The 24,180-nt window shown below is 38.6% G+C and overlaps 1 protein-coding gene and 1 long non-coding RNA gene across 2 annotated transcripts in view; one reads left to right on the top strand and one right to left on the bottom strand.

The window, feature by feature from the left end:
* Positions 1–18,731, bottom strand: part of ANKUB1 (ankyrin repeat and ubiquitin domain containing 1) — a 28,656-nt gene extending 9,925 nt beyond the window's left edge. The window contains exons 1-3 of the mRNA XM_039241025.1: positions 18,642–18,731; positions 16,955–17,098; positions 9,140–9,356 (exon numbers count right to left, since the gene is read on the bottom strand). Coding sequence (XP_039096956.1) covers positions 9,140–9,356; positions 16,955–17,098; positions 18,642–18,731 — 451 coding nt within the window. The remainder of the gene's footprint in view (positions 1–9,139; positions 9,357–16,954; positions 17,099–18,641) is intronic.
* Positions 1–20,820, top strand: part of LOC120237639 — a 37,521-nt gene extending 16,701 nt beyond the window's left edge. The window contains exons 3-4 of the long non-coding RNA XR_005530002.1: positions 16,030–16,112; positions 20,608–20,820. This is a non-coding gene — a long non-coding RNA (uncharacterized LOC120237639). The remainder of the gene's footprint in view (positions 1–16,029; positions 16,113–20,607) is intronic.
* Positions 20,821–24,180: the final 3,360 nt, after the last annotated feature.

Genomic DNA, 24,180 nt, shown 5'->3' with positions numbered 1-24,180 from the left:
TGAGCGAGGAGAGGCAGAGAGAGAGGGAGACACAGAATCTGAAGTAGGCTCCAGGCTCTGAGCTGTCAGCACAGAGCCCGATGCGGGGCTCGAACTCATGGACCGCGAGATTATGGCCTGAGCTGAAGCTGTAAGCTTAACCAACTGAGCCACCCAGGCATCCTGAGAATTTTATATATAGAGAGAGAGAGAAAGAGAGCAAGTGCAAATAGGGATGAGGGGCAGAGGAAGAGAGAGAGAGAATCCCAAGTGAGTCCACATTCAGCATGCAGCCTGATTCCAAGACCCTGGGATCATGGTCTGAGCTGAAATCAAGTGTCACACACTCAGCTGATTGGGCCAGCCAGTCACCCTGCTGCTGGAGAATTTATCACATGCTCCTCAAAAGTCTACCCTCTCTTGGTCTACCCTTCTTGGCACCACATTCCCTTTGTCCTTCAGGCTGGTGTTTTTCAGGAATCTTCTTTTCTCAGCCTTCTTTTCTTTCTCTATACATTCCCCCAGGATAAAACCCAATCTCCTTCCTATCTGACCTGTCCTCACTCACTCTGTCCCAGCCACTCTGACCTTTCACGTGTCCTTCAGACACACCAAGTCCACTCCCATCTCAAGGCCTGAAGACTTATCATTTCTTTTGCTTCCAAGGGTCTTCATCCAGATTTTCACAGGATAGTGTCCTTATTCAGTTTTCAATTCAAGCATCGTGTCCTCACAGAGAACCCTCTTGGTCACCCTTGCCTTTTCCCTCCCCTCCCCCCACTTCTTTAGTCTTTATCCTGTGACCTTATTTTAACTTTTTCATAGCTCCTATCATCAGTACTTAAAATCCTTTTTCTTGTTTGGATATTTTTTTTTTCACATCCTCACTAAAAAGAAAGACTTTTTAAATTTTAAGACTTACCACATAGCCTGGCACTTGAGAAGTGCTCACTGAGCATGTATTGGCTGACTACAGCAGTCTCAGTGATGCTCTTTGCTTCACCGACCACCCACATGGCATTCATTCCCAAGTCCAAATCTCCACACCAGGCCTCTGCTCCAGCTGCAGAGTCCCGCTGCTGGTGACACTGGCATCTTTTAGAGAGTGTGCTAAAACCCACTGTTCTGAAAGACAACTCATCTTTCCTCAACCTCCTCTTCCTCCTGCATTGTGGCTTAGTTTGTGGCACCACTGTGCCTTCCTTGTTACCTCCCTCAGCTAGACATTTAGGAGTTACTCTTTGTCCTTCCCTTTAAGAACCATTTCCTTGCCTCCATCTCTCCAGCTCCACCCTATTTCAGGCCTAGATGATCTTTCACTGAAATCTTTCCGGAAGCTCCCACCAGCCCCCTCATCTCTTTATTCAGGTCTCTGCTCAAATGTCCTCTCCTCTTGTGTCTAACCCTCTGAAAGAGCTCCACCCCCACCCCTACCACATTACCACATAACTCCCGACTTGCACATCCTGTTTTCCTTTTACGTTAGTTCTTCTTTCTATTCGAAATTCACTCTTTTTCTGTTTGCTTAGTGAAGCTTGCCTTTCCCACTGAACTGCCAGCTTCCAGAGGCTGGGAATCTTGCTACCGTAGCTCACAGCTCTATGCTCAGTTTCCTCACTGGTGCCTTATGTGGATGATCAGTAAATATTTGTTGAATGAAATTCTCCCCTACTCCCCAAATCCATTTTGGCCACGTGCTGCCCTCCTAGCCCTTTGTAGCCCAGTAGGCTCTGCTGCACTTCTGTGTGCACAAGAGGCTATTTCTGACCTTGGAGCTTCTCCTTTTGCTGTCTGAATTCTTGTGACTGCTTAACCACACCCTCCTACCAACAGTGTATGATGCAACCCTGGAATCACCTCCTCCAGGAAGCCCTTCTTAATTATGTCATTATCTCACCGCTCCAAACAAATACAAAGATTGTTCAACTGGTTACCATAATGTATGTTGAAACTCTTTATTATTAAAAATACATTTCTGCTTTGGAATTCCCAGTTTATAGACCCTAACAGAGAACTCTCTGAGCCCAAGCATTATGTCTCATTCAGTCCCTGGGTTCTGTTCTAGTTATGCTTTTGGGTTGCAAGGAGGCCCTCACAAAAATGGGGTTTATTGTACTGAGTCAATGGCCAGATCTGCTGTGCATTAGGAACAAAGGTACTCAAGATGGGCCATTCCCCATCTCTCCCATGAGCTCCAGGATCTCTCTCTCTCAAGCCCTCTATATGTCTTTGTGTTTCCTCCCTTTCTCTGCTAACAGGCTGCCCTGCCTTCTTACAGTTTGTCCTGCCATAACTGAGGTATGCAGGCAACATTGCTTTGCCATGACTGAACCTTACATCATGACACTGTGCGTTTTCTGTGCCCACACTGACAACCAGTTTTATCTCTCTATATTTCCCAATTTGAACACACAAGACTAGGCATATTTAATAGTAATAATATATTGAATATGAATAGCTAATATTCATTGAGTGCTTTATTATATGCTGCACTCTATTCTAAGTACTTTACATGAATAAGTGAATTTAAAATTTACAACAATCCTAAGTGTGAGTTGTATTATTCTCTCCATTTGACAGCTAAGGAAACTGAGGCATGTGGGATTAAGTAACCTGCCCAGGTTTTACATACGCAGTAAGAAATGCAATCAGGAATTGTAGGTAGGCAATCTGGCTTCTGTGCCTACATTCCTGTCCTCTATGTTATCTTTGTCTCTAAACAAGAATTTAATTGACTCAGTTGTGATAGCTGATGTCATTGGATAATCTGTAGATTGGCTGACTACTTTTGAATCAATACGATGGCCTTGGCAGTAGGAACTGGGGATATATGCATGACTTGGCTTATCCATACATACCCTCAGGTCCAGATACATAGTAAGTTTATAATAAATACTTGCAAGTGTTTATTATCCTTGATGCAATAGATTTAGTTGCTCTAAAGCTTCTTGCTGTACTTAAACTTTCTTATTTAAAGGTTTGATTCCTATGGATAGCACTGGAAACAAGGGACTTTAAACACTGTTCCAAGTACATTTATTTCATCTCCTGACTTAAGTGATTTGCTATGTTTGTAGTTTACTATAAAAATTGCCCATGGAGTGCCTGGGTGGCTCAGTTGGTAGGACATCCAACTCTTGATTTTGGCTTCAGTCATGATTCCAGGATCATGGGATCGTGCCCCGCATCAGGCTCTGTGCTGAGTGTGGAGCCTGCTTGAGACTCTCTCTCCCTTTGCCCCTCTCCTCAGCTTGTGCTCTCCCTCTCTCTTAAAAAAAAATATTACCCACAGATAAGCATTGGAAAGCTTGCTTGGCACTGTACCCCAGTCTCCTTGATCCTCCACAGCTGAGGCCACACAGCTTCCATTTGAAGAGTCAGCCAAGCTCTAGGCCCAGAGAATAATCTTAATTCCAGTAAAAGAGAATATGTTAAGCCTGTAGTTCAGGTGGGAAGTTGACATTCCTGTTTATCCTGCTCAGATATTGTCCCAGTTCTAGTAACTTGCCTTATTCCTCCTGACCAAGCCCCCACCTTGTGCCCCAGAACATGAGTGCCAGTATCCTACTCTACTTTTGGGTTTTAGAACTGAGGTTCATCTGCTCTCTGAGCCTGGAGCTGAAGTTCCTACTCTGAACCCCATCTCTGAGGTTAGATTTCTGTTATGTGTTGTCAGAGCCTCTGATGTCAACAACTGGCATGTCTGGTTTGTCACCTCTTATGTCATTTATTTATTCATTCATTCACTACCTTGATGCTCTGCTATGGTTCACCCACCAGAACCCTGCTGGGTCACTCTAAGGTCAACCTCTGCCTTCCTGAATCAGTTGCAGACTGATCTGTCTACCTATCCCAGGGATCCCACCAGGGTGACTTATTTGAGACTAACTTCCCTCTTCCCGGCTCATCTGTCCTTTCCTAAGTGGTTGTCTAGCCTTAAGATCTCAGCTCTTCCTTGTTCAACCTGTCCACCATTGACAAACCCTGATTCTGAAAACTACAAAGAAGGGTATATGCTGTAAACCCTCATCAGCAGGTAGGGCACCTCCATCAAGCCCTGCATTTTATTCTGCTTTAATTCCCTATCTGGGAACAATTGTTACAGGTGTTATAACTATTAATTTTAGTTCCTTGCAATGAAGCAGTCCTCATTTCTAAAGGAACAAAGGTAACAAAAACAAAGGTTTTTCTCTTAATGCTCAACTTTTGAATATCCAGAGAACTTCTAAGCAAGTTAACCAGCACCAGTTATTGGATAATCCTTCCGTCTCAGTTGGTTGTAATGCTTCTTTTGTCACATATTAGATTTCTTCATAAGTTTAAGAATTCTGTTGGAAAATAGAAATTTACTTGAAATATGCTATGTTGTAAATGAAAGGCAAACTAATGAGACTTAAGCTTCAAGGCCTCTCATACATGAGTTTTCTAATCCTCTATTCTTAATTTTGAATTTTTTTCAAAGAAGACTCCCCCCCCCCCCAAATTGTATATACTTATAAAACCTGGATCTACTCACTCTCTACTTGCAAACCCATCCCCGTGCCCAGCCATTCATGAAAGCAGGTATGAGCAACAGTCCTGCTCTAGGGAATTGTCTCTAACTCCTCCCCATATAGTCCCTGTATCCCAAGTTTCTGGATTCCTCGTGCATACTTTGAGGTCAATATCTGCCTATCTGATTTGAGATGTTTCCTCCTGAATATGGAAGTCATTTCTCTATCGTGGGCTTCCCCAAGCGGAAAACAAAACAAAACATTGATCAGAACTTAAAGAGCATGAATAAAAGTAGGTATCAATAAAAGCATTCTGAGTTGGCAGTGTAAATTGTTGAAAAGAACCCAATCCGAAGTGTGTGATTATAATTTATTAGCAGTATGACCTTGAGCTGGTCACTTAACTTCTTTGAGCCTCAGTTTTCTCATTTATAAAAGTAATTAAAATAGCATGGTAGGTCTGCAAGGGGCCTAAGGGCCGGTAGGCGGGCCTTTGAACCAGCTGAGATTTCGGGGTCTGATTTGATAGGACTTGCTCCTGGAATAGTCTCTGAGATATGACGTGCTCAGTCTGGCCATGAATACATGCCACAAGGCATTTATAGTGAAAAGTACCAGTGGCATCACTCTGTAAAGAAAAGGCATTCCTTCATTCACTTATTTGTGAGGCACACTTGTTCCAGAAAGGATTAATGTCAGTTTAGAAGCATATAGAAACTATAGACAGAGTGACTAGCAGACAAGTACATAGATAAGCAAGAGGAAGGCAAAAGCCAGGATAGAGGTTTAAGAACTAGCAGTGAGGCTTGGGGCGCCAGGGTGGCTTAGTCAGCTAAGCCTCTGACTTCGGCTCAGGTCATGATCTTGAGGTTCATGAGTTCAAGCCCCACATTGGGCTCCGTGCAGACAGCTTGGAGTCTGGAGCCTGCTTCAGATTCTGTCTCCCTCTCTCTGCCTCTCTCCTGCTCACACTCTGTCTCTCTTTCTCTGTCTGTCTGTCTCTCTCTCAATAACAAATAAATATTTTTAAAAATTAAAAAAAAAAACTAGAGGGGCGCCTGGGTGGCTCAGTTGGTTGAGCATCCTACTTCGGCTCAGGTCATGATCTCACTGTTCGTGGGTTCGAGCTCCACATCGGGCTCTGTGCTGACAGCTAGCTCAGAGCCTGGAGCCTGCTTCAGATTCTGTGTCTCCCTCTCTCTCTGACCCTCCCCTGCTCACATGTCTCTCTCTCTCTCTCTCTCTCTCAGAAAGAAATAAAACATTAAAAAAAATTTTTTTAACTGCTTTAAAAAAAGAACTAGAAATGAGGCTAAAATGAACATATAAATGTCCCATAAAAATGGATACAAGAAAAAGTGGGTGTGGGTGTGTGTTGTACCTATATGATGTGCCAATAAGCCTCAAGTAACAAAATCACAAATATTAGAGGATGTTTAGCTTTGGCAAATTCTTAATAGGTGAATCATTAAATATTCTACCACCAAAAATGTCCTTTATCTCCTAATTACTTATCTTTTTTTTTAATCCCTGTAATCTTTCTGTCTCCATCCACTTTTTAAAACTGCTCTGAGCTTACTAATAACCTTTAAGCCAAGTCAACAGGTTTTTCTCAGACATTGTCTCTGGCCTTTTACCAGCATCCTGAAAACAGTTTCTTCCTTGTCATCTGTGACAATGCAAAGTCCCAATTCTCCTCCCACTTCTGACAACTTTGCATGTCTCATTTTCTGACTCATCTTCTGTCTATTTGCCCTGACCTCAGCATGTCCTGACCACTGGCCCTTGGCCCTTGACACGTTCCTCTCTGTACTTACTCTCTAAAGAAAGCACCTCTCCCAGGACTTGGCCCCTGACTCCAAGGGCAGGACACCTATAGCAGTATCTGCTAACCCAACCCATCATTAAGCCCTCACCCCATATTTGTCCTGGAGGAGAATTAGAAGATGTTACATGTACTTAACAGCTTTGCTACTAACTACCAGCATAACTTTTAGGGAAAAAAAACATACTCTCTGAGGTTCTTTATATCTAAAGTCCAGGACCCGAAGCATAAGCTCCTTTTCCCAACTTTTACCACCACAGTGCTAGTGTCAGAGCCTTGGTACTTCCCTCCTAAATGTGATTCAGCCTGACATCCTGTCTCTACTTCCTGGGTTTCTTAGATTCATCTCTTCTGTTTCTAGTGGAATTGGTTAATACTGGGATTCCCAGAAGTGCCTGTTGGCATATCATCTTGCTTCTCTCCTCATTCCTTTCTATATTTCATGCTGCTTGCTACCAGATAAACTTGTACTAAAATGTTTCTGTTCCAGAATGTACATGGCTCTAGTTGCCAATGTATTATGCCTGGGCTCTGTTGCCTCACCCCTAGGACTCTTCTCAATCTGACCCCAGTTGTGTTTCCTCTTGGTCTCAGCGAGGCTCCTCCACTCTTTGGAACAGTCTCCTGATATTTGTCTTCCCTGCCTTAAGCCCATGTTCATGACCCATGGCTTGTGTTTTTCTCCTGTCTCAGAAGCCTGGAATGTCTTCCCTTCTTCCTTTCAGATGATTATCTTTGTGTGCTCATACCCAACATTCTCCAGAATGCCTTCCCTTGAGCCCTTCAGCCTACACTGAGCTGACTTACTGGATTATAACTAAGTATATGTGCATGCTTTATTTTTACCACTTTATTATAAATGCTTGGCATGCAGAAGTACTTTTGTATATTTCTGTATGAGCTAGTAAGTATATCCAGACTAATTGAGCTACTGAAGTCCTTGATTTTCTTTTCTTTTTTTTTTTAAGTTTATTTCTTTATTTTGAGAGAGAGAGAGAGAGAGAGAGAGAGAAACACAAGTGGGTTAGGGACAGATAGAGAGGGAGAGAGACTTCCAAGCAGCTTCCACGCTATCAGCACAGAGCCCGAGGCAGGGCTTGAACTCACAAATGGTGAAATCATGACCTGACCTGAGATCAAGAGTTGGATGCTTAGCCAACTGAGCCACCCAGGCACCCCTGAAGTCCTTGATTTTCAATATGAGCTTGGCTGTTTCTCAGAAACCTTCTGATTTTCCACAGCCTTTGGAAAGGGGTCAGTGTTCAACTCTTGACAGCATCTGGGATAACTCATTGACCATTGACTAGGAAGGGGAGGGAGAACCTGGAAGACAGGCTGATCATAACTCCTTTACCCTCTAGTTAAAAAAGATGGGCTGGCTACTTGAGGAATGCTAGGGATGCTTTACACAAAGATATGAAGCAGACCAATGACTTTTCTTCCCTTAGCTTTGAGGCTCTTCTTTCCTTGCCTCTCCTCCTATGCCCTGTGTTCTAATGGTGGTCATAGAACATAGAATCCTGGTCATACTCGAGCCCCTAACCTGACACTTGAAACCCATCATTCCTAGAGGGTCATTTTAGGAGGACTGGCTATTATCTTTGACACAACCTGAGCAAATCATATAACCATTTGGAATATTTCTGCTTTCTTTAAATCTGTAAAAATTGGAGGTCATACCAAGCCATTTCTAAATTCTCTTCTAGCTGTAAACTGTCATATCATAATCTGAACACCATGGGCCTGAAGAGCAGTCACCCTAATTTTCTCATATATCCTTCTATGTTTCATTAAATAACTAGATCATAAATTGCTTGGGGACAAATGCCTCTTGTGTGTCCTTACATAAGCCTCCACCATCTTCTGGGCAGGGCTGATCCCTTACGAAGCATGCAGACCAGTATGTGCATAACTCTGAAGTACGCTGAGGACAAATCCCAGAACATCACTTCCTTTGATCAAAAACAGGATGATAAATTATGTCAAATGTTTTGAGAGCCTCAATTAAAAGTAACATGAAAGAATAAGCGAATACAATAGTCAAGAGAAATAACAGTAAATGCAAATTTAACAGTTACAAAAAGCAAAGCCGCTTAATTCAATGATGTTTACAAAGCCCTACTATAAATTGAGAGAAGTCAAATTCCATTCCAACAAATGTGACGACACAATATTACCTAAAGTTCTGCTAATTATCACAAAGATTCAATCACCTCAAGCAAGAATCTCTATAAGGTTTGAACCATTTTCCAATAGAGTTAAAACAATCTGATGGTTTTTTATTTTGTCTTAATGGTGTATGGCTACAGCAGTCACACCTGGAAGTGCAATATTTAAATAAAGGTTGTAATCTGTCCATCAGGGCTGAATGACAGCTCACTAATCTGTACATCAGGGACGAATGCCTGCACAGTATCTGCTTCACACTGTTGAAAAGATTAATATAACCAACAACATCTCAAAATGAGATTGCAAGGCTCACATGCTACCACTTGTGTCAAAAAGATAAAAAAGAATGTGTACTTGAACTTCCTTCTATATATTTTTGAAGTATATTTTGAAAGAGAAACATACAAATTGGTCTGAGTTTAGCTCTTCTAGCCTGAGGATATTAACAAGTTATCCTACTTTGAATAAAGAGAACAAGACTTGGCAAGGCTCTGAGAACTTTCTTCTTTCTTAGTCTACAGACCCAGGCACCAGAGAGGTGTATTGATAATTTATACGCCCACTGAGGTTACAGAAGTTTTAGTATGGAAGCAATTCCTCCATTTGTTGCAAATCTGGTATCAAAGAACCCTAATGCTGAGAAGTATCTGGTATCAAATATAGTGGGCAGTACCGATGTCTGTTTGGTAGTCCCTGAGGGTGTTGCAGTCATACATCTCCATTCCATTTGGGGTCCGGAGACAGAAGACACTCACGGGAAAGCCACATCTCAGAGCTACCAGTGTTCTCAGATCAGACACTTTTTTACCAAGAAGGGAAATGTTCTCCATCATTGGCATTGTCTCTTGGGTCACAGCATTGAACACATAGAGAGTTGGCTTATCTTCTTCCTAAGGGGAAAGAAAAGGAGGAAACTGAAGAATATACACTGTCTAGGGGTTGAATCAAGGGAAAAACATTTTGGAAGGTGGCTCTGAGTGCTTGTAACTTCCATGACATGGGTGCTAAGGATGGGAGCAAAGGCCAGTTATGTTCCCTGGCTTCTGGTCTAACTCTTATTCTCCTGTCCCTAGGATATTAAGGAGTCCTCCTGCTTTGAGTAGAATAAAGGAGACTTGGCAGGGCTTTGAGACACTTTTTTTTAGTCTACAAACCCAGATACACAAGAGGCATGTTGATAATTTGCATCCAAGCTGGACTTATGGAGGTGTTAGTTGAGAAACAACTCCACCGTTATGTTATGCATTGACTTGGAAATACTGTGGATTCTTGAGGGCATCTGAGTGGCCCAGTTGGTCAAGCGTCTGACTCTTGATTTTGGCTCAGGTGATGATCTCACGGTTGTGGGATCAAGCCCTGTGTTGGGTCTGCACTGACAGCGCAGAGCCTGCTTGAGATTCTCTCTCCCTCTCTGTCTGCCCCTCACTCACTCATGCTCTCTCTCTCTCTCACTTTCTCTCTCTCCCTCTCTCTCTTTTCTCTCAAAGTAAATCAACATTTAAAAAGGAAATACTATAGATTCTAAACCTTCAGTCAGTTTTAAAAATCCTTTCTACAAGGTTATCTCTAAGGAGTGGAACCAAGTTCAAGATTGGGGGGATATTTTGCTTATCATTTTATGCTTTTCATTGTCTGTATGGTTTGACTTAAAAAAACCCACATGTATTTATTTTTACTATTTAAAAAGGGAAGTTCTAAATGTGAGTGAAAATTTTCCTTTTTCTTTATCTTTTGCAATCTAAATAGTTAAAGCAAGTGGCACTGATGGAGCTGAAGTAGAGTTAAGGTGGAAAGTTTGGGGAAAATATTCATTTTCCTGTTAACAACAGGTGAATCAAACCAAACCCAAACTAAAACACAAGAAACAGGGAAAATGTGAAGGGGGTGGAGAGAAGACTATTAACATTTTCACTCTTCTAACAACAAAACTGAAATTGAATTTACTTCCTCTTTATCGTATTCAGGACAATCATTTTTTTCCCCAAAGCCTTCTTGTTGGCTTGGCAGATATGAATGCACAGTGCTGCCGCTGTAACATGGGACTCTCAGAGAGGGGCGTTAAGCAAAACTGAGAAGTGGGCAGCAGGCCTCCAGGTTTCTCAAGGGGGGTCCAGCCAGACATTGCCCTCTTCTTCAGACTCTGTTCTCCTCCCCCTTTCTCCTATCAAAATTTGTTTCCAAATTCCCCAAAAGCCCCTCCCTGATTCAGGCTTATAATACATTAAATTTATTCCCCTCTTCCCAAGTCACACATTGGCGTAATATAATCAAGATGCAGGTCTCTTTGAAAGAGCCTTTAAGGAGTAGTGAATGTGATTGATGAATATTTAGGCTTCAGAGCTTTGATCTGGGGCCATTTCAGCGACTCAATCAGCAGAACCAGGTTCTGCCCCTCTGCTTCCTGAGTCTAAAGTGCTTAGAACAGTTTTTCTCAACAGCTTCTCATAAATCTACTCAATAAAAATTGAGAGGACACAGGATTCACCCTTTTCCTTTCACCACGTTTATGCTTTCCTATGGCTGAATTAAAGCCCAACCTAATCCATGTGATATTTATAGGTAGGAAGAAATTCTATGAAAACTGAATAAAAAGATGGGAGGGGGAGAGAAAAATTACATTTCAGGTAATAGCTGTTCCTTATTTCTTTTATGATTACTCTGATTTCTTGTTAGCCCTTGGTACCAATGCTAATTTATATTTAAAATTAAATATGCAATGTGCAAGTCACTCTTAGGAGCTAACTAGCAATGACATAATGTTACAGAATTAAGTTAAAAAGAAGCTTCTTATAATATGAATAAGCGAGCATCTATAATCTAGGTATACATAAAGCTCTGAAACAAGTAATAAGCGAGAATTGCAAAATATATGGCAATGTTTAGATGAAAATCAAAAGTGTAAATAAGAAAATATTATTAATTATCAATGAAGCCAGGTTATTAAGTTGCAAGAAAGTTAACACCTACAGAATTTGTTAATTAATTAATTTATTTTTTGAGTTCTTTTTTTTCCACCCAGATATTTCCCAAGCCCATTTAATTCATAATGTATCTGAACATAGTTCTCTTTGTACTATTTTAACTCTATTTATCCATATTTTATAAACCTTATTTTTGTGAGAAAACTCATTTTAAGTTCTAATGGGGCACACCAATTGGAGATATTTCTTCATTTTGGTTATTTGGAGAGGGTGCAGGTAGGTGCCGATTAATAGCAACTTGCCAACCCATCTTATCTACATAAGAAAAGGCATCTCTCTATCTCTATGATGGCCCTCCTCAAATATTCTAAATAAGGAAGCACTGGTAGTTGTACGCAAGGCAGTCAGGTGTTATTAAGTAAACAATACTATCGCAAATCATTGTTGAACATATATAAAATTAGATTTTCCCCTTGAATAAACCAAGACACCATGGTTGGTAGGAGGTACAGACAAAATGTCTTACTTTTCAATAAAAACAAATATGTAGATCTACCTCATGGTAATAATTTCATTTTTGTCTTAAGAAACCAAGTGCAAACTCACTGTAAATACATACATGTGCATTAACAATAAAATAGGAAAAGTTAGAAACAGATGGAAAGAAAACAAAAGTTAATGCAAGTTTTGAATACTGCTATACATTTCCTACAAGTTCTGCTTTTTTATATTTTGCTGTTCTGGAGTCACAGCACTAAAAAAGGAGAAACTTGCCCCAATTATTCCTGAATAGATGAAAAGAGGAAATAATGTTTGCTTTTGTTGACCTGAAGGAATTCAGGTTGAGATGTCTTCATAAACATCTTAACCTCATAAACTTCTTTTGTATGAAAATCATCCTGGAGAGGTTACACTTGGATTCTAGGACCCTGAATTCAAATATCTTTCTTCACCAAATTCTTTACATGGCTTACCTTTAAAAAGACATACATTTTTTAGAAACATGTTTTATTTGTAAATTATACTTTTTTTTAAGTTAAAAAAGCTTTTTTGAAATTTACGTCATCTCTAGGGGTGCCTGGGTGGCTCAGTTGGTTAAGTGTCCAACTTCGGCTCAGGTCATGATCTCATGGTTCGTGGGTTCGAGCCCTGCGTCGGGCTCTGTGCTGACAGCTCAGAGTCTGGAGCCTGCTTCAGAGTCTGTATTTCCCTCTCTCTCTGACCCTCCCCTGATCATGCTGTCTCTCTCTCTCTCTCTTTCAGAAATAAAATGTTAAAAAAATTTACATGATCTCTATACCCCACATGGGGCTCGAACTCATGACCCCAAGATCAAAAGTCACTTATTTCTCCAACTGAGCCAGCCAGCCACCCCTCATTTGTGAATTCTACATTTTTAAGAAGCATATTTATACATTTTTGTGTGTATCAAGTATATTTAAAATCTAAAGTCACATATTATGTGTCTCCTGGATTTTGGTGTTTATATGTTAAAAGTGCCTTTCAAAAGCTAAAAGTATAGTAATTTGAATCAACTTTAGAACTTCTAAGTATTTTAAGCTTCTCCAACTTGTCTAATAGACATCTACTCAATACTACCACAATTAATCTAATCTCTCACCATAAAATAACATTCCAAGGATGCCAGGAAGGATTAACTAAGCTTTAATTCCAGCCTTTGGTTGGTAGAAGTATGGTGAGAGAAGGAGGCAGGGAACCCAGAAGGAATGTCAGGGAGGCTGAGCCCACTCCACATGTTAGAAGGTGTGACCTGTCAAAGACTTGCTTGTTCGCCCCTTTGCAGGTGGGTCCTGGACATGTGACTAGAGTGCTCCTGGTCAGGGCTCCCCGTCCAGCCCTTCTTTGAATTAGGAGCCTGTAAGGCAGAGAAGAAACAGACACAGGGAATCCTCCCTGGCAGTGGAGGATCTGAGGCATTGCTAATGTGTCCGGGACCTGCTTCAAGGGCTCAGAGGTGGCTGTCGTGGTAGAGCCTTCCTGGACTAGTTCTAGGGCATGATTAAGACATTGTTTTTGGCTCTGTGATCTCTGAGCCTGATTCTTCAGTCTTCCTGTCAAGACTGTGTAGTCTTTCAATATGTTTATTTTCTGCTTAAATTGTCCAGGGTTTGTTTTTGGTGCTTGCAGCTAAGAACCCTGATGCTAGATAAGAAAATAAATATAGGGCAAGGATACAGGAGCACCTTGCCTTGAGGGGAGAGAGGAGAGAAAGGTGCCACAGTAAAGAAGGGAATCCAAACCCTGCAATGCATCTCAATACCTTGCTATGACGTTTCTGATGATAATCATATATCTTCTTGTTAAGTTTCACACTCTACCTCTCAAGACCTTTGTCAACGTATTTATTCAACATATTTACAGAGGGCCTCCTATATGCCAGGTGCTCTTCTAAGCACTGAATGCCAACAGGGAACAAAACTTGAGCAATAGTTTCCACAACAATGCCGGTTAGAGCGAAGGGAGCAAACGTGATAGCATTTCTGCATGTCCAACCATCTACGCCGTTCCACTGCCTCATGCATGTTTACCAGAACAGGAGCAATGAATGGGCAGGACTGACTCCTGTGTTAATAAAACTTGGATATATGTGCTATGAAAGATACGTCTGTGGCTTCTATAAGAGTTTTTTTCCCAAAGAAGGAAAAATTAATGCAATGTTCTTCCTCCACTATTCTCATATCACCCCCTCCTATTCATTCTTCCAAATGGTTCTATGTTACCATTAAAGGAAAAGGCATAATACGAAAGGAAACTGGAAAATGTATTGACTATTTAAAAAATGTATTTAAGAAGAGATTACCTCTTAATTAATCTAAAGTCTTTCCCTCTTTTCACACAAGCAAGTCTTGTAATTCACACAAAAATATAAGCACAATAAAGAAAACAAGTATTTTGGATTTGTTTCATGTCACATAATACCTACTTGTATTTTTTTTTTAAAGAAAATTGTTTACTTGGCAAGTTTTTAAACTTCGCAACAGCATTTGTTTCTCACTTTGATATGTCTCAGTTGTACCAAAATAAATGAAGAGCCTCTAGCTTTCCAAGATTCTCAAAAGGTAAAACTAATTGAGTGAAGTAGCATAGTTAAATATGAAAGGTACTACTTAAGTTTGTATCTATCTAATTATCCAATAAAGCAACAACATGACTTAGAATGCAGGCTTGTGTTACCTAAGATAGATTAACCAGCACAGGACCGGTCTGACTGCATTCTCTGAGGCATGGGATATTTTCATGAAGTATTTTTGTTGTTGTAAACCCATTTGGACTGTTATTATTCACACACAGTAAATAGTGTAGACTTTTGAAATAGGCCTGTTTTATCATCTAATCTAAACAGGAACTAAGGATAAAAACCAATATTTATGACTTTTGCTGGTAAATCTCTTCTTTCAGATTCAAGAATCTGTTTTTCTCCCAAAACCAGTGAAAGGAAATTTTCTAAGTGTGATTCTCCTGGAGGAGGTAAAGATTAAGATCAGTAAGATTTCCATTGAACTTGAGAGTTTTTAATTAAACTCTATGTGCTGGCCAGTCCTGTGATACATAATTATATTCTGCCTCTCTTGAGGAAACCCATTTCATCTCTATACTCTATTTTTTACCATTAAGAGTTTCAACTCCAGGGAAAGATTCCAGTTCAGTGTGAAGGCAGCTTGCATCACTCTGATAAATGATGCTTTATTGGCAGAATTTATGAAATATTTTTGTAAGTAAAACTATGAAATAGACTGCATCCAGGGAGGGAAACTAGGCACAAGAGGAAGGAGGAAGACTTTTTACTGTATATATACTTTTTGTATCTTTTATCTATGTGAGTGTATTATCTACTCAAAAATAAATAAGAGTAAGAATTTTTTAAGTAAGGAAAATAAAGCCAGTGCTGAGTTAAATAATAGTATTTTATTCATACTCTTACCACATATTATCTATATCCCTAAATAGCTGTGGCTCAATCCAGTTCTTCCAGCCAGCTCAAATATTAGTAAGAAACTTATACCACTATCTACAAGTAAACAAAGTTTCAAACATCATTATTGGCATGGGAAATTTCCAGGATATTTTAAAGAGTTTATCCTGTACATTACCAAAAACATAAACATAGTATATAAGTATATTTAAAGACATATAAGAAATTAGATGGGAAAAAAGAAAAATGAGATGTAATTTAGTCTACCTAAAAGAGTATTTTACTATAATTTTCTTAGTGTCAGAAGGAGAAGTCAGTGTTATTTTTATTTACCTTTTGTGTAATTAACTATTCTTCAGGAATATAACAATAATACATGAATAAATGCTTATAAACTTTAAAAACACATATATAAATACATTTTTTGTTTATATAAATGGGATCGTATAATCCTTTTTTTCTGTGACTGTTTGTGTTACTTAGTAATAAATATTTTAGAGTATTTTTTTAAACATAGACTCTACACTTAATAAAACATTCAAAAACAAAAAGATTTAGCTTTGGCTACCATAAACATTTTTTAAGTGCTAAATGTGAGAAAATTAGTGCGCCATTTAGCAGAGAATGTGTACTTAGTTACTTAGTTCTTTGAGGCTCATGTTTTCATATGGGGTAAAGAACTATTATTGAATCATATTTCTTCCCTAGAGATCAGCTCTTAAACTCTTTGGGCCACCTGTCTCTAAGAAGTTGTCAGAAGTTAAGGATCCTCCGTTCTGAAAAATCTCCAGGTACATAATTCTGCTTATTTTGCAAATAATCGGTTTTGTAAAGTTCTTTTTATTTTTTAAAATTTTTAAATGTTTTATTTATTTCTGAGAGAGAGAGAGAGACAGCATGAGCAGGGGAGGGTCAGAGAGAGAGGGAGATACAGAATCTGAAGCAGCCTCCAGGTTCTGAGCTAGCTGTCAGCACAGGGCCTGATGCAGGGCATGAACACACAAACTGTGATATCATGACCTGAGCCGAAGTCAGACACTTAACCGACTGAGCCACCCAGGTGCCCAGGTTTTGTAAAGTTCTTAAAGCCAATCCATGACCTCCAAGTAAGCACCACTAATTCAGGACACTATAAATGGAAAAGGCTATCTCTGGGGTATGTACACATAATTAATGTATGGCTACTCTGGCTGGAGTTGGCTATAAAAACTGCTCTACATTCTTATCGTTACTGAGAATTTCTTCCCTTTCTTCACTCCACTGCCCCTAATCCATTGTGGAACCATGTACGTGATTGAATTTTCCTCCCACATCAATATTTCAGATCTATGCCTTGACCTTATTCTGATATTGGTCAGTGGGTTGTTCTGGGATGGCTGTTTTGGGTTATCAACAAAGGGGATCGAGCGAGGAAGGAAGGGAGATAAGGAGTAAACCAGGGGAACTCTATCCAGTCTCCATACCTTATTTGCCCTTACAGTGGAAATCATGTATAAGATCAGTTAGACAAATGGAAAAGAGAAGAAGGCAAGGAGAGTTCTTCCTGAGCCATGAAATTACTTTTGTTGAATTATCCACACTCTATTCAAAATGAAGTAGATATCTTGGACAAATGTTATTCTGATTATCATACCTTGACACAGCATTTGAGAGTTGAACAAAATGATATTCCAACGTCAGCAAGTCTCCAGCTGTCCTTCAGAGCTGCTCCAGCATACATCAGCTCCAGATACCACCTGCCTTGTTCATCTTCAGAGAGAGGAATGTGGAAATAATCCTGAAAAGTCAGTAGTACATTATAAAAACAATGGATCTCGACATTACTAGACCAGCAATATGATCTCTTTACTTTTCCATTATTTTTTTCCCACTGAGAATTATAAAATTATTTTGGACAGAGGAAGAAGTATTACACAGGAGTTCTTAACTTGGAGTCTAGAGACCTCCCCAAAAGTTTATGGATAGAATTTAGTGGGGGATAAAGTATATTTTATTTTTATTAACTCTGAATTAAACTGAGATTTTTCTTTCAATTGTGTAGGCAACAAACTAAAGAAGCAGTAGTTGGCTATATCTGTGACTTTGTCACCAATAGAAATTATAGATATTTTCATATCACATTATAGTTGTTGCTGAAATTTCAAAATATTATTCTGACCACTACTTTGAAACTACGAGTTATTAGATACATTGCTAAAAGTTGTTAATGTTTAAAAAGCCCACTTGTCACTATTGATGTATTTTTTTAAGGTTTATTATTATTTTTTATTTTGAGAAAGCATGCATGCATGCGAGCAGGGGAAGGACAGAAGGAGATAGAGAGAATCTTAAGCAGGCTCCATGCTCATCATGGAGTCCGATGCAGGGCTTGATCCCATAACTCCGAGATCATGGCCTGAGCTGAAATCAAGAGCCAGACGCTGAACCAGTTGAGCCATGCAGGCACCCCACAAATTTGTTTTTTTAATGTTTGAAAATCGCATTTCAATATAACTTGTTTTCTTTTCTTTGTATGTATTTTATTGTGTGCATTTAAAAACCTTATGAGGAATCATTAGGCTTCACCAGACTGCCAAAGCATTCATGACATAGATTAAGACCCTCTGTATTAGAAGATGTAGATTTCAGTAATCATAGTAATCTTATAAATATCATGTGACTGTGAGTAATAAATGCTTCTCAGCAGATGGGAATGATCATCTCCAAGTTAACTACTATCTGATGATCAAGACCTAAACATTTGTCTTAATTTCCCATTTTAGAGGGGATATTTCTAAAAATTTATAAGAGAGACACTGAATCCAAATTATTATTCTGGTTCTATAATTGTAAGTAAGATGGTCAGCCTCTCTGAGTGTCAGCTTCCCTGGATGCAAAATGAGAAGCTCAGAAATTGTCTATAGTCCTCTCTACCTCCAAAATCCTTCGGATCATTCCAGTTACTTGTTCACCAAATGTGTCATCTATCTAACAACTGGCATGCTCTATTTATATAGTTTAGAGTTAATGTCCTATTTTTGTCATTTTATGAAGAATTGCAATAATACTATCTGGCCAGTGTACAACCTACACATTTCATAAATAGAAGTCAAACTTTTTTTTCCTGAGAATTTACTGACTCAGTTTGCTTCCTGTCTAACATCTCCATAGTTACTCCATTCTTATCAAACGGTTACATAAGCAAATAATATTTTCAAATAGTTTTAGTTCCCTGTTTGTTGAAAGTGTACCTAATAGTAGCTCTACCCCATGCACAGTATAAACTTACTGCGCAGTTAAAATTAGTATACATCTTAGAGGCTTAGAGACAAAGTACATACCTTTATCATCAGCTTGACAGCCTCCACAGTTTCGTCTGCTGAAACATCAAATGGTTCAAAAGATCCCTCAAAGGCTATGAAAATCCTCATTCTCTCAACAATCAAATGACCCTGCAACTTTTTTCAAAGAATTGGGTAGGTGGAAAAATTCCGATTCACAATTAAGGACAAAAATGATGGCCAAAGGCAGGTGTTACCATCTAGCTCAAAAGTTGAGTGGAGAGAATGTGAAGAGACAAGTCCCACTATATCAGTATTGGGCAACACAGATGACAGCTGCTTTGGAGGAAATGTTTCTCTATCAATGGCAGTCAACAGCCACCTTGTTCCAATATTACAGAAGCCAACAAACTTGACAATGGTTGGGGCAAGTGTGAACAAGCATCAAACACGTAATACAGAAGTGCCACACATAAATTACACTTTTGTGATGTGACCACCATTCACTGACTCTTGAATCCATATGCACTCAAGTGCAGCTGATGGAAGGACCCTTCAAAATAGATACGTGATTGGGATGTACTGTCAAGCAGTGAAGTGTGTTGAAACAGTTGATTTTATTGAATGTGATCATCCTGAAAGTTCTCTGTAAATAACTCTGAGCTGATGCATTCTGGTTTCCTTAACAACTCTGTGTACTTGTTCCCTGGCAGTGTTTCTACTCTTGCCACGGGGTACAGAACAATGCCCACTTGCACCAGGGAGATGAATGCAGAGGCAAATGACTGTGGTTTTCCCTTTGCATCTCTGTGTAATAGCGTCTGCCCAATAGCAACATGGTATAGTTGTATGTCTTTTAGTCCTTGCCTTCATGTTATTTAGAACAATTTACCATTGTTATCCTCTTCAACTTCCCTTAGCATTGGTGGAAAATATTTCAAACTCTAATCAATAAATGGGAAAAGATATTAAGCACCATTACTCAAGCTTATGGAGTAAGCATTGTCCTGGAACTTAATTCTAAGACTCTCCCCACATGATAAACTTGGTTTAGTGCTATTATGTCTGCTTATTTGTGTATTTAAATCTTGTCTTCCTCCATTTCCTCCTGATCCACAACAGAATCCTCATCTTGTGTTGCTTTGTGTTCTTAACAGCACTTAGCACAATGTGAGTCACATGACAGGGGCTTGGTAAATGTTAACCTGTTAATTGATTCTACTGTGATTTCCAACCTGAGTTCGAACCATTACAAACTTGAGAAAAAGGAAAACATAAAAAGGGCAAAGGATTTAATTGCAGAACTAACTCTTTTTGCCTTGTATTTTTTAAGTGTTGCAACATCATGATATCTTCTTATGTTGTCAACATTTTGATAGGAAGTTTATTAACATAGGGTGTAGTTGATGCTATTTCAGTGTCCCCCCTCGCCCCCCCCAAGCTTCTGTGACTGTTGACTGGCAAAGGCTCATAGCTACAGCCCCCTCTCTAAAGAATTGCCCTAAGCTGATGGGAGCTGACCTGATGAAAAAGCTAGGCACTCCACTTCAATGACTGATGGCTAAGGGGCTACAAAAAGCCTACCTTCTCATCTTAGGGAGGGAAAGCTCTGCAAAGGATTCTTGTAGATCAGACTATGGCTGGACTTTACCTGAGACTATATTCTTTCTCACTGTTTCTTCCCAGCTCTGCTGAACTCTCTCCCTTACTAGTTTTTCTTGCACACTCCCTCAGTAATTGATATGCATCCCAATCCCTGTCTCAGGCTCTGCTTCCAGAGAAACCAACCTAAGGCAGAGGATCTTAAAGAAGCTCATGTGCTTTAAGAAATCACAGCTGAGTGCTTTGTGGCTTCCTGAAATGCATGTTTATTTATACATGTGTATTTTTGTATGCTATAGTAGACTTGCCTTTAGAGTAAATACCCAGCTCAAAATTATGTCATTAAGTACTTACTCCTTACCTCTGCCTCCAGCAGTAATGTTTGTAATGTGGCCCTTTTCTCATCGTTGGTTATTTGGACCAGAATGGAACTGTCAGAATCCTTTCTTTTTGGACTAAAGGAAAAGAACACTTTGTGGTTTGATCTTTAACATGCAACTTAGTCACTGTGGGTAAATCGTCTTCTTCCTCCAATGTGACTGAGTGGGAGAGAAATCTAAGAAGAAAGAATGAAACAGACATATGAAGAGGAACACAGGACATAGACAGAGAGCACTCCCATGGTTTCTGCTGCCCTTGAATGGTGAGACACCCTGTCTTTATATAATACATTCCCCCCATTTTGCTTATGCATACTTTAGTTGGTTTCTGTTATTTAAAATTAAAAGAGTTTTAATTCATATTCATCCTTTAAGATTCTGCTTCCGTTGGCACAAGGTAAGAATATTCATCTTTACCACAATTGCTGTTTAGTATTGTTGCCAAAACATTAGCCAAAATATTTCAGTAAGATAAGGAACAATTGGAAAAAGTAAAATGATCCCTATCATAGAAGACATTTCTAAGACATTTTTTTGTAAACCAAAAAAACATGGCAATCAAGTTTTAACACTATGAAAAATAATGAAATAATTTAGCTATGTGGCTGTGTTTCAAACTAATATATATAAATTAGTAGCTTTCTAGAAACAAATGACAGATATAGAAGACATAATGGAAGAAAATACTCCATTTATAGAAGAGAACATATCTTAGGAGTAAACTGAGCATGAAACACATAAGAGATATATAAAATAAATGTAAAAACATAATCAACAAACATAAAAGACTTGAACAAGAAAACCAACACACCATTACCTTGGAAGGAAGGTTCAAAGCCATTAAAGTCATCAATTCTTCCTAAGTTAATTTATAAATCAATATTATCCCAATAAAAATACCGACAGGATTTCCCAGCTTTATTGAGCTATTATTGATATATAACATTGTGTAAGTTTAAGATATACAATATGATGATTTGATATACGTACATATTATAAAGTAGTTACCATAGTATGGTTAGTTAATACATCTATCACCTCACACAATTACCATTTTGTGTGTGTGTGAGTGGTGAGAACATTTAATATTTACTTTCTGCAGCTTTCAAGTATACAATACAGTATTGTAAACCAACAGGATTTTTCTAAACTATGCAAGATGGTTTTAAAATTAACATGGAAAAATACGCTGTAAGTATAGTTAGAAAAACTCTGAAAAGGAAGAATAATGAAAGACACTCACCTACCAGATTTAAAACATATTATAAGCTATAATAATTAAGACAGTTTGGTACTGGCACATGAACAGTCAGGAAAACCATTGGAAAAATAGAAAGCATAAAAGTTGGCTCGCAAGAGTTTAGTATATGATTCAAGTAGCACCTTGCACCAGTGGGAGCGGTATGGGGAAATAAGAGAGTATTTGATTACTGAAACAAAAGGAGCTATACTTTTTACTCCACATCCTGAGATATTAAAAATTAAAGATTTAAATGTAAAAAACAGAACTATGAAAATATTGGTCATATAATATTTTTATAAGAAGTTTTAAAAATCACCTTCAGTGATAAGATCTTTTCATGACAAAAAATACTGAAGCCATTAAAGAAAACACTGATAAATTCAACTATACTTTTAAAAGTCTGCATGGCAAAACCCACTTGATATAAAGCCAAAGACAAACTGACAAAATATTTGCAACTATTATAGATAAAGGTTAGTTTCCTTAATATATAAAGAGTACCCAGGGGCACCTGAGTGGCTCAGTTGGTTGGGCGTCCTGCTTTGGCTCAGGTCATGATCTCATGGTTTGTGAATTCAAGCCCCACAGTGGGCTCACTGCTGTACATACAGAGACCACTTCAGATCCTTTGTCCCCCTCTCTCTACCCTTTTCCTGATTGTGCTCTCTCAAAAATAAATAAAACATTAAAAAAAAAAGAATACATACACATCAATAAGGAAATGACAAAAAAAATCAGTAGAAAAATGAACAGATGATATAAATAGTTTACAGAAAAGGAAATACAAATGGCTTTCAAATATTATATATGCTCAACTCATAGTAGGAGGAAGTGTAAATTAAACTATAACATGATGCTATTTTTTTACCAGGAAGTTGGAAAAGATCCAGAAGGTTGATCACATACTCTTGCTAAGTCTATAGTCATATTTTGGTATAGTTCTATATAAAGGAAATTTGGAAATACATTTTAAAATACAAATGCACATGTTCTTTGACATACCAGTTTTATTTATAGAACTCTATCCTTACAAATATATATGCCTATTTGCAAAATGACATAGGTACAACTATTTATTGCAGAGTTGTTTGTAATAGCAAAAGACTAGAAACATCTTCCATGCCCATCAATAGGGGACTGATTACATAAATTATTTTTCATTCATACAATGATACACAGCAAAAAAAAAGAATATAGATGTTCTTTCTGTACCAATATGGAGAAATCTCCAAGGTATATCATTAGGTGAAAAAAGTAAGGTGCAAAACAGAATGTGTTGTATACTACCACTTGAGGAAGAAAGAGGGAAATCATGTCTATAGATATGACATACAATTATGGAAAGTTTGCACATACCCCAAAATCCTTAGAAATATACTCAGGAAACTAAAGTCACTGGTGCCTGTACAGAGGAGATTTGAACAGCCGGGGTCAAAGATGAGAACAATACTTTTCACTGTATTCTCTTCTTTTAAAATAGATATTTTTTGAAAAGAACTTTTAGGTTATAGCAAAATTAAGCAGAAAGTACATCGAGTTCTCCTATACTCTTATATCTCCTGTTCCCACACGTTACAGCCTCCCACATCAAAATCCCTAACTGAATGGTACATTTGTTACAACTGATGAATCTACACTGACATATCGTAATTACCCAGAATCCATACTTTACATTAATACACTCTTGATCTTGTACATTTTATGGGTTTCAACAAATGTATAATGACATGTATCCATCAGTATAATATCATACAGAATTGTTTTATTGTCCCGGTTACTTATTCGTTTTTCTCCCTTAACCTCTGGTAACCACTTACCTTTTACTGTCTCCTTGGGTTTTCCATTTTCCAGAATGTCCTAAAGTTGGAATCATACAATATGCATTCTTTTCAGATATCCTTTTTTCACTTAGTAATATACATTTAAGGTTTTCTGTGTCTTTTCATTACTTGATAGCTCATTTCTTTTTAGCATGGAATAATTTTCTATTGTTGGATGTACCACAGTTTATCTATTCACTTACTGAAGGATGTCTTGGCTACTTCCAAGTTTTGGCAATTATGAATAAAGTTGCTATAAACCGCTGTGTGAGGGTTTTTCCCTGGATGTAAGTTTTCAGTTCATTTGGGTAAATATCCTGGAGCATGATTGCTGGATGATATGGTAAGAGAGTGTTTAGTTTTGTAAGAAACCGCCAAGTTGTCTTTTAGAGTAGCTATAGCATTTTGCATTCCTACCAGCAATGCATGAGAGTTCCTTTTGCTCCACATCCTCACCAGCATTTGCTGTTGTGTTTGTATTATCTTTTTATATCGTTCAAGTTTTGAACCATGTGAATGCACTGACTAGTCAAATTAAATTGGGTAAAATACAC

The sequence above is a fragment of the Hyaena hyaena genome, unplaced genomic scaffold (assembly GCF_003009895.1).
Source record: "Hyaena hyaena isolate Hyena2069 unplaced genomic scaffold, ASM300989v1 scaffold_186, whole genome shotgun sequence".
Lineage (NCBI taxonomy): Eukaryota > Metazoa > Chordata > Mammalia > Carnivora > Hyaenidae > Hyaena > Hyaena hyaena.
The sequence above is the reverse complement of the archived record's forward strand: the minus strand, read 5'-3'. Positions and strand labels throughout refer to the sequence as shown.